The sequence below is a fragment of the Hirundo rustica genome, chromosome 7 (genome assembly GCF_015227805.2).
Source record: "Hirundo rustica isolate bHirRus1 chromosome 7, bHirRus1.pri.v3, whole genome shotgun sequence".
Lineage (NCBI taxonomy): Eukaryota > Metazoa > Chordata > Aves > Passeriformes > Hirundinidae > Hirundo > Hirundo rustica.
In genome coordinates, this window is record NC_053456.1 from 8,326,271 (window position 1) to 8,343,456 (window position 17,186).

Genomic DNA, 17,186 nt, shown 5'->3' on the forward strand with positions numbered 1-17,186 from the left:
AGACTTCAAACATGAAGCAGCAGTCTGATTTTTAAGAACAATTACCACTATCAACCATAATTTAAACAAAGCTGTACCAGTTTTTAATGCTACTGACCTCTTCTTTTGCCATCGCAGCCATTCCAGTCATCAGAGTTTTAATGCGAAGCTAAGAGCAAAATATGAAGAATTATACAAAACAATTTAACTTCTATTGTTTAGCTTTTTTCTGCCAGGGACACATACATATAATTAGTATCATCTAATGTGTATTGTAAAGCATGTAATGGGGCACTAAGTCTGTGAAAAAAAGAGGCGGCTGAAGTTATCAAATTTAAGGGAAATTTCTTGTAACAGTAAACATTCACTCAGATTATTCAGCTCCCACTGTCAACCAAAAATCAACCTTTCAAAAAAATGCACAGATTCAGGGAAAAAAGAAAAAAAGTGATTTGGGGTATTAAGCTTCAACAAGCATTAATTTAGTGCATCGATTTCAGGCTGATATTCTCCTGTGGGAAGCAGTTCTCACTTCAACTAACCATGGAAATTTTCCTTCTTTTGGAGAACGACTGAACAGCAAAAATTGCTGCTCCCCCCAAGTTAGCACCTCCCATGACCACTGTGTCTGGGGCTCACCTCTTCAGCAGCCTGAAGGTCATCTTCATCACAAGGCTCAGCCTTCCCTGCTGCTGCAAGCCCTGGAGGTAGCACTGCTTTTTTATCTTCAGCCTTTTAAAGAAAAGTTAAGACATTATTATTCCTAGTTCCAATATGCTAAAGTGTTAAGAAAGACATCAAGGAGAAAACTGGAATGTAGCAGTTCTGTTTATAGGAATACATTTCAGCTACTGCAACATCCTCATGCTCCAAATCATGCCAGCTGAAATGTAAGCCTTCTTGATTTCTCACAAGTGTTCCAACTGTGTCTCTGGCTTCCTATGGATTTATCTGGCTCAAATATTCCTTATTCCACAGCCTTCTGAGAGCTGCCAACCTCAGGAGACACCTCAAAAGATGATGCCTACTACACAGCCCAAGACTAATTTTTTTTTTTTCTTTTTTTTTTTTTTACATAAATTGTTTTGGCAACTTAATATTGGTGCAATAAACATGCAGCATAAAAAGTGCAAACATGCCTGGTTCAGGTAGGAGAATTTGTACCATGAAGTAAAGAGAATTAGGGACAGCCAGACAATTTCTAGGTCACTCTACTGCACCACTGCCCTATTTCTCTGTCCACTTCTGCCTTGCTGGGACTCAGCTTCCACAACAGTCATGATGAACATCCAATATACAATCTCACAAAGGCAACAGAATTTTTGAACCAAATGAACTCTATAAACATGAGTAGTGGTTACTCTGAGGGGAAAAAAGGCAGGCCTAGATTGAGAAATATCTCCATTTCTAAAAAATTAAATGTGTCATTTGTATGTGGAATACTGAGATAATAAAGAAGAGCAACTTTAATCTACTCAATGTATTGTTGGGTCTGTGACATTTTTAATGCATTATCTTCATCATCTCTGTCTGTAATAAAAACTTGTAGCCAAATTAATATCTGCACTGAAATAACAAAACTGCTGGTACCCTGTATTTTATGAACATATTAAGATTGCATAATCATCAAAAGCACAGCAAGGATGCTAATTTTCAAGAAGGTATCAGCTTCCTCTATCACGGTAAACAAAGTGTTTTGTAATAAATGTCTACAATATTTCTTACCAAGCTGAACGTTCTTTAAAAAGAAAAACCCTTTAATAATCACATTATAGAACGCTCAATTAAAAGATAATAAACAGACAAGATATGATATTACCTAACAGTAAAAGTCAAACCAAAACAAATACAATGCCCAAACCCTCTTTCTTCCAAACAAAAAACCCAAAAAAGTTTACCAAATGTGATATGTGAGCAGAGATAAAGGAAATCCTTTAAAAAGGGTAACCTATTCTACCTTTCATGGCATGCAGATTTTTAGCTCCAGTTAGCCATTTTAAGATCTGTTAATAACAGATGTTATAGCTGTTTATACTGCTGTATTCTTTTAAGATTAAACAGTAAACAACACTTCAACAATGCAGTTCTTCCCACAATTTGAGGATTTTACATTAGTGTATTTTTTACCTGTTCTGTTTTTCCTGCTTGTCTGCTAAATCCGTATCTCCTAAAAGAACAATAGTAACATGAAGGAAAAATACTGTTGTTTATGACTTTCACAAATACTTTTAAGTTTTTATCAATTTTCAACATAAGATATGCACCATGAACCAGGATCAAATTCGTTTTAAAAATTTTCAGGTAAACTAAATAAGCAGGTACTGGAGTATATTTACTGAATGGTTTCAGATCCATCTATTCCTTCCATCGAGACCTGCAAATCTTGACTTTCCATAAAATACTGTCATGTAAAGCTCAAGAAAGGAAAAAGCAATGCCCTCTTCCCATTTCAAAGTTAATCCTGAGTTATTACACTACAGTCCCTATTACTGTGAAAAGGAAAGTACTCAAAACAGTGAGTTTTGAGAAATCAAAAAATCTACGTCTTTGGGGGGGAAAGAAGCCCCAGAAGACAGAAAATGGAAATTCAGATGTCATCTGCACTCGTTAAGTATTAAGAGCTCAGACACCAGACAGGATGTCCTTACCACTAAACTATGAAAAGAAAACTGGAAATAGAAACCAAAAACAGAAGTTCTCTGAGTTCATTTTTATGTGTTTGGAGAGCTCTCAGTAAACCAGAGGGGCTTTCAGACATAATGGAAAAGTGAAAGCCTTGGTAACTTTGTCTCTGAATGAAAGTTTGCAGGAAAGTGAAAAGACAAAACATTCAACCATGATTCAGCCTCCTGATGCAAGAACCACGTGAGAACTAGAAAAAGAAGCAACAGCAACCACAAATCCTTTTTTACCAAATTTTCAGTGGATTGCTTGCAAAAAACCAATATTGATTGGCACACACTACCTGAAAAGATGATGTATTTAAGCCATTTTTATAAGAAACAAGTATGTTAAAAAAACACCCTAGAGGGAGCACACAACCTGGTTTCCCATTGTACAAATTATGGTTCACAGATATGAGGATTGTCCAGTCCCCAGAGACTTTATAGGGTAAGGAAACAAAATCTGAAACCAAACAGGAGCAAATCTGAAGCAGTTCAATTTTGAGGCATAGGAAAAATCCTACCACAATCCAAATTTTATCTGTACTGCTTGTAATACACACTATAAAACCCAGAGAGAGTTAAATGAAGCCTTTCACCTGCCATATTCCAGAAGTGTAGCATGAACCTTTGATTCCTCATCCAGCAGTTCCTCAGCTCCTGTCTGACGTTTGTATTTTCTCTGGGGTTTGTAAACCTCCTGCAAGACAGTGAATGAGTTCAGAGCTTGCAAAAGGGTTTTCTAAAATAAGTGAGGAATTGTTATCTAAAGTGATATCCACACTGTTTGCTTTCCAACTCAATATACTTTCCCAAATAAACATCCTTCACTTTCTCTTTTTGGAATTACATTATAAAATCTTACTGAATCAATTTCTAAGCAATTTGCTATAGAAATTGTCTAAGTTTAAAAAAAATACAGATTAGTATTTAACATGAAACAACATCTCAACCATCTCCTTTATCATGTCTGAAAGAAGAATAAAACATAACACACTGAACATCTATTAAAATGATTTGGCTAATGCCACGTCTAGAAATGTTAACTCCTTTGTGAATTAATTCTATTTTTAAACTCTGATTAGATAATTAAATGCAATTATTATTTACTCAGTGATCACAGGTAACAATTGAATTAAAGCAGATTTTATTACAATTTAAGGAACAAAAATGTCTCAAGAAGTTTGTTAGCAAAATGACTTTCACCTCCTGCTATCACAGGGTAATCCAATAACTGGACAACAGCCTAGCAAATAAAATGAGGATTCAAAAGTACTGAACAGAGCTGCTTCCAATTTAAAAACAAAAGGGAGAACGTTAATTTTTTGATCTTGCTTTCTGTACCACACAAACTATTATTTTCAACAAACAATTCCTGTACCATAACACTGCTGAAATGGCTTTCCATCTTTTTCAAAGATGTAATCCCAAAGCGGCAATTCTGAACAAATGAAAATTGACAATATTCCTTGGCAAGTTTCTCCTGAATATGTTTGTTGCCCTTTACAATTTCTAATTTTAATTTCTGTCCTCTTTGCTTGCAGCTATTCAATCTTGCTACATTTTTGACTGTCACATGAAAAAGCTTTTTATGACCAAGGGTCTCCCACTAAATGTACTTTCACATCTACAATAAGCCAATGTAAGTCATGAAAATAGTATCAGCTTTTATGATGACATTTTATTTTATACCTGTGCTATAGGAAGTGTAGGCATCACACCATAAACACTAGTCTTGGCATCAGGTAATTAAGCAGTTGAACAAAACAAAACCACTGCAAGATAACCTCAGTTCCCCAGCCAGTCAGCTTTCAGTAGCAGTAGTCATTATCCCAATGACCATCACTGATATTTAACATTCCCTTTCCCAACTTTTAGATCATGACCATGGATCTCTGTGTACGGTCTCCTTGAGGAAAAAGGGTATGTCCTTAGATCAGTTATAATAATGAATTCACACAACTGACTAATCTTTCACACTTGCTGATCCTCTTTTAGGAGAGTGGATTTCTCTTCCAATTCCAAAGCACAATGATTTAAAGGTGACCTGCAAAAGAACTTTCATCTTAATGGCCACCTCCTCCTCCTCCCAGTTCCTACAGACACATGGAAAAGTTTGTGCACATTTTGCCTTGAAAAATCATTCTGTCTATTCTAGATTGCACTCATGCCTAAATGCCTTAACAGATCTCATGAACTAATCTTTTGTTAAGAAGATCAGGTGCCACCCGTAGAAGACATGATCCTGACAGAGCTCATCTGTTTAAGGAAAATCGGTGTTTGGCTAACAAAGCAATGGACACTCTAAGCAATGATGAACAAATGTAAAAATTTCATGTACCATGAAGATACAAACTAGAGATCTGTGAGACACTATAGAAGACAGAGTACAAATTAATAGAATAGAAACACTAAGCCCTGCAAGTACTTCTCATTCTCAGTAACCAAAGGCAACCCTTTATCACTGTTAATCAAATATACTCTTTATTTTTTATAAATTACAGTGAAAATTTTAGGTACCCCATAACAGTATTTTGATTATTTTGTTTCTGCCTCTTCAGTGACAAAGTCAAGATCAGCCACTTAGAATAGAACGTTTAGTGCTAAAGACAGTGCAGGTTAAAGGGCACCCTTGAAAAATCAAGACAATTATTCTGAAAATTGGAAATAAGCAGAAACCTAATGAGTTTCAAGTGCTACTTGATAAAACATACATTTGGAATTTGCTTTCTCACACAGATTTGCATTATGTCTCAGTACAAAGGGCTATACAGGTACATAAATTGTGTAATGATACCTATGTAGAGGGTGAGCTAACTTGTAAAACAGAATACAAATCTCACTGGAAAGGCTAGTGTTTCTAGCTGGAGTAAAAGGACTCATTGTAAGTCTGCTAATAATTAAAAAACCCAATCAAATCATGGGGAGCAACACTTTAGAGACTGTAATTGAGATTTGTATAGAAAGGTCAATTATTCAAATAGATTAACAAAGGAGTTACATTGGTCATCGCCTGGAGACTTTCATTGCAATGTTATTCTACAAACACGTGCTGTAATTCAACCACATATATTAGGCTCAGCAGCACTCAGGTCATTTGCACAGAAAAACAACTACCTCCTCCAAAACCTGAGAGTAGGGTGATTTGTGTGGCCCATTACACAACCTCTGGTTGTGGCTCCTTACACCAGCACTGAGCACCTCCATCTATAGATGAAGAGCTCAGGGTGCCTGGTTAGAGCTGTCTGAAAAAACAGTCATTTTCTATTGAATAGCCTTGGGAACATCCCATCCAAAGCAAACCCAGATTGCTCCCCTCTTGTCAAACGCTGGTCTGAAATTTATCAAGATGGTCCAAAAAAATCCCCAAACGAGTAGCGAACTACTTTGAGTCAGAAATGGTGAATTGATGGTCCCAAACAAAGAGGGAAATTAGAAATAAGGACAGAAATTCCAGTTGCCAGCCAGACAGCTGAATTCAGGTACGAGAGTAAGAGAGCCTCAGTGTTTTATGTGCCACTCTCTGCAGCATTCATGAACAAGCTTTCAAAATATACATACAGCTCATCCAAGAAGTTAGAGGATTTGCATGTGAACAAGGAGAACACAGGTGAGACCACCTTTCCCAACCACCATCTGCTACTTAAAAAAAACCATTTCGCAAGTAGGGTGTGTACTTTCACTGCTAATTACAAGAAGTAAAAAAGTCAAGTTCTGGAATGCAGATGATTGACATCATCACCATATTAACTAATTTCAAGACAAATAGCACAACTGCTGATAGCTTCAAACATACATTCAAGTCTGCTAAGGGTTTAATAGTTTGTAAGCTACCCTGTGACTTCTGTTTGACAGTGTGGGATTCCACACACCCCGTGCAGGCAGTGGACATGGTTTATCTCCTCATACAATGCACACCTAGCAATCTGATATATTGGCATTTGAGACCTGTCTCAAGAATGAAGATCAACATGTAACTTAACTGGGATCTTCTCATGAGAAAACCCAGGACTGGCTGCATAAAATAGAATTAACCACCTCCATTTCATTACTAAAACCACTCACTTGGCCGTAAAAAATGAAATTGAACATACTTACAAAGATATCAGTAACCGTTTTGAGCGCCTTCTCTTTTCTTTGCATGAATTCATCATCCTGAAAGACATTAGTGGAGGTAATTAAATCTACCAGGAATGGAGACTAAGTATCAAACTTTCCAATTATTCTGTGAAACAAAGCAGTCAAACAGTTTCTGAGTTGCTCAATGATTTGGTGAAATGTCAGTGATTTGCTTTAACACAGAAAAGTACTTGCTTCTGCCTTCAGATGGGAGATAGGTCATAAAACTGTGTCCAGATCATCAGCCTAGCTGCTCCCTGCATAGGCAGTACCTGACACAAAAGCAATCCAGCCCACTATTGGGATCTCCAATCTTTATTACACTACTAAGAAATGAGGCTGGGATAGGCTTGATGTGGAAAAAAGAAGTTTCTGCTACTCTTATTTTAGTTTCTAAGCATTAAAGATAATAATTAAAAAAAAAAAAAAAATCAAAACCACCCCAAGTTAATAAAATCTGTCTATCCCAATACTAGGGACATCATCTTTAATCCTGCTACTAAAGGACAGAAGTTGGTTAAAAATGGAATTGCCTTGTGATATGTATGAACAGAACTGATGGCTTTGCACTACAGGCACATATCCAAGCACTTTCAATCTCTCCTCTTTTACCAAGGAAACTTTGTATCATTGCTGAAGAACAGTTCCATTTTTGAATGGATTTTTTTACAAATCTAGTTTTCAAGAACAAATTCTGGGATTTGGATACAGGAAGACAAGAGCTGCCTTTCAGCACTCTGAAAGAAACCCCAAATTATAGAGTATTAACAGCATATTAATTCTCAATTAGCCACATTAGCTTCTCCACAGCATGCTGGGTGTTTCTGAACAGCTAGCATGACACAAAAATACCAAATACTGCAGAAAAACTAAGGCAATCATTAGGCGAAAGTTAACCAGAATCTACAAAATTTCTGTCACAATAATGCTTCAGTTTTTTCACAGATAAATTTGTAGGGGATTCCTTTAGGACTCATTCATAAAACGACGGCAAAAGCAACTCTGGTAAAGTGCGTGGATTTCAGAGCTGTGGGGCTGGTACTGCAACTGAACATCTGATTTATTATAAGAGAAACAAGAACTGCTTTGATCTTACCTCTGGCAGTCTGTGAGTTTTCTGAAATTGTGATATAGAGTAAGAGCGGACATAATCTCCCATTTCTTCCCTTGTTTCTATTGCACGCTTCACCAGCCACTGAAAAAAAAAAATGTATCAGCTGAAAACAAAAGGATAATCACCAAACTACTGCCTAATTTTTAAATGCATAATAAAAGCTAAAAGTTTATTTTTAAACATGGAAACTCTTTGGTCTAATCCTAACATAGTGTGTCAGCATTTGCTACTTTATAAACTTATAAAAACATCTGCTACTTTACAAACATTTCTTCTTCTGTGCATATGTTTCTTCTATGAAATTCTCCTACTATAGATCACTCACTGGTTTAAAAGACTACAGCTCCACCATAAAAAGATGTATCTTCAAGCCTATGAAGTGTTCATGAAGAACCACATGCCTGTGCAAGAAAAAAGACTTCTTCTGACATTTATAAGACCACACAAAAAGCCACAAAATATTGAAGTACATTTCAAACAACGTTGGAGAAGATAAATCTTGCAGGCTGTTGACAGCCTGTGCAGGAGGTCACAGAAGAGATGAGATCAGTTGTGGGATCCAAGTTTGAACCAGCAACTGTTTCCTGTGCTATAACCATGAACCCCTGGAAAGTGAGGGGAACATGATGACAACAAGAGATGAAAATGAAGACCATTAATTACCAAGCACATCTCAACACAAGACTGTGTACATACTTTTGCCTGTGATCATATGCAGAATTTATTAGGAAGAACAACAACATTTCTGCCCAATGGAGTATTTGTTAGACTTTTATAAATTTTTTTTTAAGTTCTGCTAAAGTCTGTGGCAATGAGCCAACTCAGCCTAATTTCTTCCTGTAGGGAAGGATCCATCTAAATTCTTGCACAGTGCAAGAACTAATGGGACATGATGCCAGGCTTAAGAGCAAGCTTTTTGTATTATTTGGAAATTGATTTGAGATTTACAGATAGCAAGTGGAATCTTGAGTTTAACAGCGCCTTGAATAAAGTGCCATTATCAAATATATAATTCCTACATGGTGTAGTCAGCGTTTTATATTTTGCATGGTCTTTTTCAGAACACAGTATTCTGGTGACACCAACAAGTTTTCTTGAAAGTTTGTCTTGGCTGGAATGCAATGAGGACCGGAGCAGGCAGAACTTCACAGGGACCTGACAAAAAGCCACAGTTTTTAAACAAAGATCCTCTACATACCAAAAACTAAGCCCATCAAAAAAGACTTCATCACCAAGCATGGGTCAGCTCTACCACCTACTGGCCGGCTACAAATACTGAGAGTCACTGCTCTCACAGAAACCCAGAAGCAGATTTCCTCCCTGTTTAGAGTTAAAATTTCTCCTTTCCAGAAGTAATATCCCAAACCAGGATTTGGGAGAAAACAGATGAGAGAGAAGAATGCCCAGTGCTATTGTTTTTACAGGAGAAGGATTATATTTCCTAAGAAAGAAGCCTAGTGTTTGATAAATGTAACCATTCATTGCCATCGAGTGACCAGGGCAAGAAACTCACCTGGGTTGAATTTTATTTTATTTTTTTTTTTCTGTGTAGGAAATAAAGGTTCAGAAGCAAAACCTCAAGATATCAAGTTTTATCAAGATACAAACTTTCCACCTTAAGCAGCATCATTACAGCCTGAAAGCTGGGTAAGAGTAGCACACACCACAGAATGTTTTGTGTGGTGTGGTTTAAGCGTGGTTTTTCTCAGGAGCCTCCAACTACAAGGTAATAGGAAAGAGCACCAGAAGTTTTTCCCACTTCTTACAGACGGAAATTTAGATTCAATTCTTACTTGCTAAATTCCTTCACAGGCATGAGGTAAGGAGATATTTAACAGAAAAGAAGCTTAGTTAACTTTGACCTATCTGTCAAAGATACCTTTCTGTGTGTAGATGAAAGGAAAACCAAAGAAATGATAACAGCATGCCAAGGATTCTCAAAATACCACACGTAACTGGAACACATCAAGTGTTAGCTTAAATCTTACCAAACTTGAGAACGATGCACATGATGAGTTAGTGGTGCTCAACAAATACACAGTAAGAGGATCACTTGTCAGAGCACAGTTTGTAAGTGATAGGAAATAAGGATGAATTATGCTTAAAGAAATGACCCCAGTGGCTTTTGCCTTATCCACATCCTTCTGATTTAAGGTCTATCTGCATAACTTACTCCATAAGCTTAAACACAGACTGTAAGGTATTTGTTCTATTTCCTAGCCTGCCAAAGCAGACTATCAGATTCCACAACAAGATTAAACTCTGGTTTCTTTAAGCAGGTGTTTCACAACAGGCACAATCTGACTCCATTGCAAAGAATGCAGAGTTTGTTTTGTTTACTGTCTAAAAGTGGATCAAACAATACTTAAAAATTCCATCATCCATAACATCCCTTCATTCTTTGAAAGCATTAATTCAAACTACTTCTCTGTGCTTATTTATTCTGAAGTTAAATAAAGAGCCGAACAAAAATTCAAAGCTTTGTTCTATTTTTTATACAAGTTTTATGGCCTATTTCAGCAAAGTATCAAGACACCATGAAATTATTACCTGTACAACGGGAAATATGTGAATGAAATCCAGTCCCTGGATCTGATGTGGTTCCAAACGATGTGGACACTTCATTTTTGGTAATACTGACACGATTTTTTCAGTTAAGGCACTATTATAAAAACAACAAAAAGACAGAGGTATGCTACAATTTTCTTTTGTAAATTACAGGTTATTTTTGCAAACACAGTAGTTCAAAGAACCCCTCTAGTGACTTCCACTATATATAATGAAAAGCAATCAAACTCATTTACAAAACAGCTTTTACAGGCACTATTTATATCATCAGTCTGTGAAGAGGTGAATAAGCTCCACTTACAGGCTCCTACCTTGGAAGTTAATTTAACTATAACAGAAAATTTCAAGATCTGCACATCTGGACAGATAAAATACCCATATAAGATACACCTACAAATATCTTTGCATGTTATAATGTATACTCAACATGAAGAGACAGTAGCTTTAAGAACAGTTACATTAAGTAAGAGATGTGCACTCCAAGGAAGACCAGAATCAAATGTAAGGACTTAAAACTTTATTTGGCAGAACTCTCAAAATCTATCTTGATGTTACTCCTGAAACTTTATGAATTTAAATACATACTGGACACAAAAGCTAAATATACAGTACACTTCACATACTTTAAGTGACTACAACTGAATTTGCTGGCAGCAATCTCATTCTAGAGCTCAATAAGAGCTGGTTAAGCGAAAGGATTACCCTGCCACAAGGGATCCATCTGCAAGAAAATCAGCCTGCTTCCACTGAATACCTAATTTTAGGGCAAGAATTTTTTTTTGCTGTAGATGTTGGCAAGTACATCTTTAAAGCAGGTGTAACCACTAAGGATGAAAGCTTTACTTGGAAAACCGAAGCTATTTCCCCATGAAAGAAAAAAAATTAACTGGTCCAACACTGACCTCAATGATATTTAGTACTGTCCAAATGGACAACTAAAATCCTGGAAGAACAAAAGGGGATCAAGAGATATGAGACAGTGATCAAAATCTGGGAATAGAGCCTGAAATGTTTCACTTCCTAAAGGGAAGTGAAGCACAATCAAAGCAAATATAATTAAAACAAAAGTTATTTATCCAATAGATGCAAGATCCTCTCCTAATGTACGTTTCCATGTTTATTTCAGCGCAGCAATTAAATAACAAGACAGGATCACAATGGTGTAACGCCATCACTTTGGAATAATACTGCGAAAACACAGTTTAACCTTTCTTTATCTTGAAAACACCAGAGAAGCCCTGAGTCTCTACCAACACAAACATTACATGGACATCAAAACAGCCTATGCTCCTATGATTCTGAACACTTTAGATTTATAAATAAATCATTGCTGCTGTTGTGGGAGAGGAGCCTGGTTTTTGTTTTGCCAGTTTTGTATCCAGTCAGCTGGAAAAAGAACATCTTGAGAACAACTTAACTATTTCCTACCCTGTTGTTCTTAAGGATAACGAAGATAAAAAACTGTCACCACCATTTTCATTCCTAGTTTCTACTTAATTCTTTGCACTCAGTAGTGTTTTATGTAGTTGTCTATGATGATTTGAGTGTCTCCAAATGCAATTGCAATAGCTACAAATATTTATTTTGAAGAGCCTTGGCAATGTTCTTTGACTTTCATGAAAACACAGAAAGATGTTCTTTTTAACTACACTGAGTAAATAAGTATCTTCATACCACTGTATCTTGTCAGGCTTATCTTATTTCCCACAAATTTTAATTACGGCTCTTTTATCACAGATACACACAAAGAAATTATGGAGTTTAGAATGTGCTCCCTTCCCCAGCATAAACAATGTCTATAACCTCCCTGGTACAAGAATTAGCTGGCTTATGAGCGAATTCCACGCATAAGAAATGAACCAAAACAAAATGTTTTCACTGGGTCACCCTGAGGAAGGAAATCCTCCTCCTCAGTATGGGGCAGGTAACTATTTTGGTAACAATGACATGCTTTAAATTCTGTTTGCTGATGCCTACAATTCCACCCCAGAACCATAAAAGGGAGTCAGAGGTTATTTACACAGCAGAACTGCAGACACAGGGAACTCAGGGAAGGTCTTCTAATGTTGCACTCCAGCTTCCAGCAGCGTGGTCTCCCTCTGCCCTTTGCTTTGGCCTCTGCATCATCCCCTTGTGCCAGCACAAGCATCTGTGCAGCTGCACAGAGAACTGGATCCAGGAATTCATTCATGTTAAAACTATTTTCTTTTTTTTTTTTTTTTTTCCTTTTGGGGTTGTTTTGGTTTTGGGGGTTTTTTTGGTAGGTTTTAATTTGGATCCATTCCCAATTCAGTTCAGTGTGGAGACACATAATTGCTTTCAGTACATAGTAGGGATATAAGAACATGGCAGCCTAAAGGGAATAGCCCTGTCATTTTTAAAATAAGCTTCTTTCTGAATTAAGAATTTGTGGAACTACAGTCTGAGAAACCCAGAAACCTGTGCAATGTTCTGTAAATAGGCAGTCCTCAAAAGCAGGAAATTTGAACTAAAACTCTTTCTTAGAAATATAGCAGGTAACTTTCCCCTCTCCACCCACTTTTTATTTTCTAAGAAGAAGAAGAATCCCCCACTTCCATTTAATCAACTTACATTTTTTGACCAATAGTAGAATTTTCCTGAAATAATAAATCCACGTCGATATCGAAGCTGCAGGTAGTGATACACCACGTCATGCCTCCCACCACCTGGCAAAGGAGCAACAGCATGGTCAGGGCCATTTGAAACTGAAGAGGTAAACGCAAATACATCTTCAAGGCTTTATTTATTTTAGAAAATACATCTCAGTAATCTCATTATCCTCTCTGCTCTAAGACAGACTCAGATAACATAACCATACCAACTTCATACAATACTGCACACAATGAACATGCACAAGAAGACAGAAACCAACCCAGCACTTATGGACAACCTAAATTCCTCTCTTAGCTTTATATATTAGTTTTTGAAACAGCTCTCAGATTAATAAAAGAAAATCAAACAAAAAATGGAAAAAACTCAACAGTATCTTAAATGTCATTACCTCTAAAAAATGACCACACAAAAATTTCATCAAGGATCATAATTAGTGCAGTTTTACCTTTTTATATACATCTTTGCTATTACTTCTTGCTTGCTGACACATGCAACTGCAAAGTAGTTGCTAGACACAGTATGAGCACAGCAATGGAAGTCCCCAGCTCTGCAGAAATCTCTATTTCAGACCCTATTCTGACACAGGCATATCTAAACTCCTGAGCCATTTCATCAACTTTACATAAATATTTAAAGACATCCTTGCATAAACATGTGGAAGATAACCTAAATGCATGTAAAGGCAAAGAAGAGAAAAGGGGATTAAAATGTGGAGTAACTTGCCAACATCATGCAGCAAATTGGGAACCTTGGTTTTTAACAAGGTTTCTGTCACATCACTCCTCTCACACTCCCCTCTGGAACTGATAACCCACATGAACCCTTTTGCATTAGCAGTGTGATCATTTTCAGTAGCAAAGCTCATTTTGGGGAGTTTGGGCCCTGACATGAAATGGTAACTTTGCAATTGCATTTAAGCAACTATAAGTGATTTCTACATATAAATGCAACAATGTTACATCCTGAGGCAATCTCCTTGAAACTACTCTGTGAGCACAAACTCCAGAGCAGTGACTGTTAGCAATACCAAGGAGTTTGAATAAAATAAAATTACATGGCAAAGTGAAGCTGTGCTATGATCAAAGATAAGAGCAGGAAACATAAGAATCCATTTCAAGGCTGCTGTAGTTCTGTGTTTTCAAACTTTGGTTCAGGAATTTCTCACAGAGTCAGCATTAAAGCAATTCAGAAATCTCTCTTCAACCTGAACTTTGCTCACTGTCAGTATCACCCACTTCCTGTCTAGGACAATGAAAGGTTAACAAATATGACATTCTAAAGATATGTAAAAACAGCCCCAAAACAATCTCACCAGGCTAACTGTTCCATTCTTACACAGACACTTCCTCATTTCTCATCAATGTTATTTTTAAAATTGCCACGCTATCTCCAGGTATCCAAAGACTCCAAGTATCTAAAGACTAGCTATTCTAACTGCTGTTGGGAGAGGGAGGAAAATTCCCTGTACACAACCCTAGCACAGGCCATAGCAGGCACAAAAAAGCAGACAGCAGCTAGTCTGCATCCAGTTGTCTCCTCTAAAACAGGCCTGGCTGCACAAAATTGTCTTTCAAGACTGAGGAGGTCCTGTCTGTCTGAAACTAGGTCATTTGCAGAATTATTCCCACAGGGAAGCCTCAGACATTGCAACTGTGTTTTATAAAGTCACCTAGAATTGCTAGGCAAACTGGCAAAACATATAAGCCTCTTATACTTAGAAGAGGGGTTTAAAAATATTGTACTGGCCTCACCTTGTCAAAGGGTGATAACCCCTTGATTCTTGCACGAAAATACCCAGCAGCCACCAACAGTTCCAAGATTTCAGTCAACTTGATGTTTTGTTCCTCATCTTCTCTTGTTTCAACCTGATAAACAAACAACAAAACACTAATTCAGCCTTTCTCATTCATTTGAGGAATGAGTGTTCTCCGAACCTAACCTTGGCACAGACCGTATATCAGGGAAAACGTGCCTTCCATTAGCAACTTGATTGTTAGTTTGAAAGACATTGAAGAAACAGGTAACACATTTCTACATGGATTTAACATCATATATTTTCACCCAGTCAAATACTTTAATCCACTTTTGATGACCAAACTCCTGGCCCCCTGCTTGCCTCCAGCTACTGAGATTGTCCTATTGCCATGAGTCAGTTAATTTATTCTCCATTTCACACATTTCTTTCAATTTCAGGGTTCATAAAATCACACACCTCAATTTAACCTCTATCCCAGCAAAAACCAGGACACGCTTCTATAATCCTTCTACAAAAACAGGAGGAGAGGCTCACGCGGAATTCCGCTTTTTGGGCAATGCAATGTCAAAGCACGACAGTAACAAAAGTAAACTGTGACGGGCAGAGCGGACAGCCCCAGCGCTCCGAAACCTCACCAGCACAGCCAGCCCGTCCCAGGGCTTTTGTCACCACTTTACAGGATGAAACCCCACGGCTCCGGGGATACACGTGATTTCCTAGAGCCACAGAGCTCCCGAACACCTCGACCCTAGGCCGGAGAGACGGGAACAGGGCTCCAGGTCTGTCCCGAGGGGCTGCAGGGACCCACCTGCACACCCTTCCCACCTCCAGCCCTTCGGGCAGCCTCCTCCTCTCCGCTCCCTCCCAGGGGAACCCGGCCAGCCGGGCTCGCACGGGGGACACGGGAAGGCGATGTTGCACCGAAGGTGACCCGCACAGCGCTGCCGGCAGCCCCGCAGGCCTCCCCGCGCCCCCCGCGCCCAACCCGCTGCGCGGCACCGACCCCCGCGCTCCCGGCGAGGGCCGAGAACCAGGGGAAGGAGCAGGCGGGGATCCCGGGGACGCCGGTGCAGCGGGGCCGGAGGAACAGCGGCCGCGCCTCGGCAGCGCCCGGGGGACGGGGGGCTGGGAGAGACGCGGCTCCGGTACCTCCTGCGGGGCCTGGCGCTCCTGTCCCCGCGGGACCCCCATCGCCCTCCGCCGCCGGCCGCGCCGCTGTCACGTCCGCTCCCCGCCGCCGCAGCGCCCCGGCGAAGGGGTGTTCCCGGCCGGCGGCTGCCGGGTTCCCCCGCCCCCGCTCAATGGTTCGCCCGCACCCTCCTTGCGTACAAGCGCATCCGGGCCGTGCCATTCGCGGCCGAGGGGTGCCGGGGAAGGAGGGCGGCGGCTCATGTGACTGACGGGCTGCGCGGAGCGCAACGGCCGCGGCCCCGCCCGCGGGTTGCGCCCTTGGGGGCGGCCCCGGGTGCCCCCGTGCCCGCGGCCCCTCAGAGCTCCGCTCCTCCCCGCGGGCGCCGCGCGTTTCCCCTGCGCCGCGCTGCCCTTCGCACGGCGCTGTCTTCTCCTTTTTTTTTTTTTTTTTTTTTTTTTTTTTTTTTTTTTTTTTTTTTTTTTTTACAAGGGGTCCTGAGGCCTCCCGCCAGCATGGAGGACAAGTCACTGAGCGCTCTGACTGCGAGGCGCTTCACGGCCGCTCATGCCTGGCTGGGCGCTGACACTTCTCATTGCCAGCCGTGTTTTCCTTTGGTGACCTAACAGCTGAAGTGGGGTTTAATTCTGGTTTTTTTCCTCTCCTGCACACAGGTCACAGAATCACTGAATCAATTAGGTTGGAAAAGACCCCTGAGATCAGTGGGTCTAACATCAAACACCACCATGTCAACTGCACCATGGGACTAAGGGCCATTTGCAGGGTTTCGCCAAGAGACTTCCAAGGTGGCTCCTCCACTTTCCTTAGCAGTTCATTCCAATGTACAATCACATTTTCTGTGAAGAAATTTTTGCTAACACCCAACGTAAACCACCCCTGGCACAGATTAAGACTATGTCCTCCCATCCTGCCGCTGGCTGCCTGGGAGAAGAGCCTGACTCCCGCCTGACTGCACCCTCATCAGGGAGTTGTAGAGAGTGAAAAGGTCACCCCTGAGCCTCCTCCAGGCTAAACACCCCCACTCCCTCAGCTGCTGCTCATCAGATTTGTACTCCTGTCCCACGGCAAAAAAAACCCCACAATCTGCGCTGCCTCTGGCTCGTGGCACATCATGGGGTTGTGTCCGAGCATCCCCTGGCAGGAAGGTGGATGTGCTGGAGCCTGGCCTCCCGTGCCAGGCTGGGCAGCAGCGGGCAGACCCTG

General features: G+C 39.9%; 1 protein-coding gene across 2 annotated transcripts in view; it reads right to left on the reverse strand.

The window, feature by feature from the left end:
* Window positions 1-16,118, reverse strand: part of CCDC93 (coiled-coil domain containing 93) — a 34,963-nt gene extending 18,845 nt beyond the window's left edge. The window contains exons 1-10 of one of the 2 annotated variants that reach the window (XM_040069235.1): window positions 15,983-16,118; window positions 14,829-14,942; window positions 13,036-13,130; window positions 10,426-10,537; window positions 7,858-7,956; window positions 6,741-6,797; window positions 3,242-3,342; window positions 2,107-2,146; window positions 619-711; window positions 98-148 (exon numbers count right to left, since the gene is read on the reverse strand). In XM_040069235.1, the coding sequence (XP_039925169.1) occupies window positions 98-148; window positions 619-711; window positions 2,107-2,146; window positions 3,242-3,342; window positions 6,741-6,797; window positions 7,858-7,956; window positions 10,426-10,537; window positions 13,036-13,130; window positions 14,829-14,942; window positions 15,983-16,024 (804 nt within the window). In that variant the 5' untranslated portion in view covers window positions 16,025-16,118. Of the gene's footprint in view, window positions 1-97; window positions 149-618; window positions 712-2,106; window positions 2,147-3,241; window positions 3,343-6,740; window positions 6,798-7,857; window positions 7,957-10,425; window positions 10,538-13,035; window positions 13,131-14,828; window positions 14,943-15,289; window positions 15,310-15,982 lie in introns of those variants that run through there. The other variant, XM_058421295.1, reaches the window with a different exon arrangement.
* Between the last annotated feature and the right edge of the window lie 1,068 nt (window positions 16,119-17,186).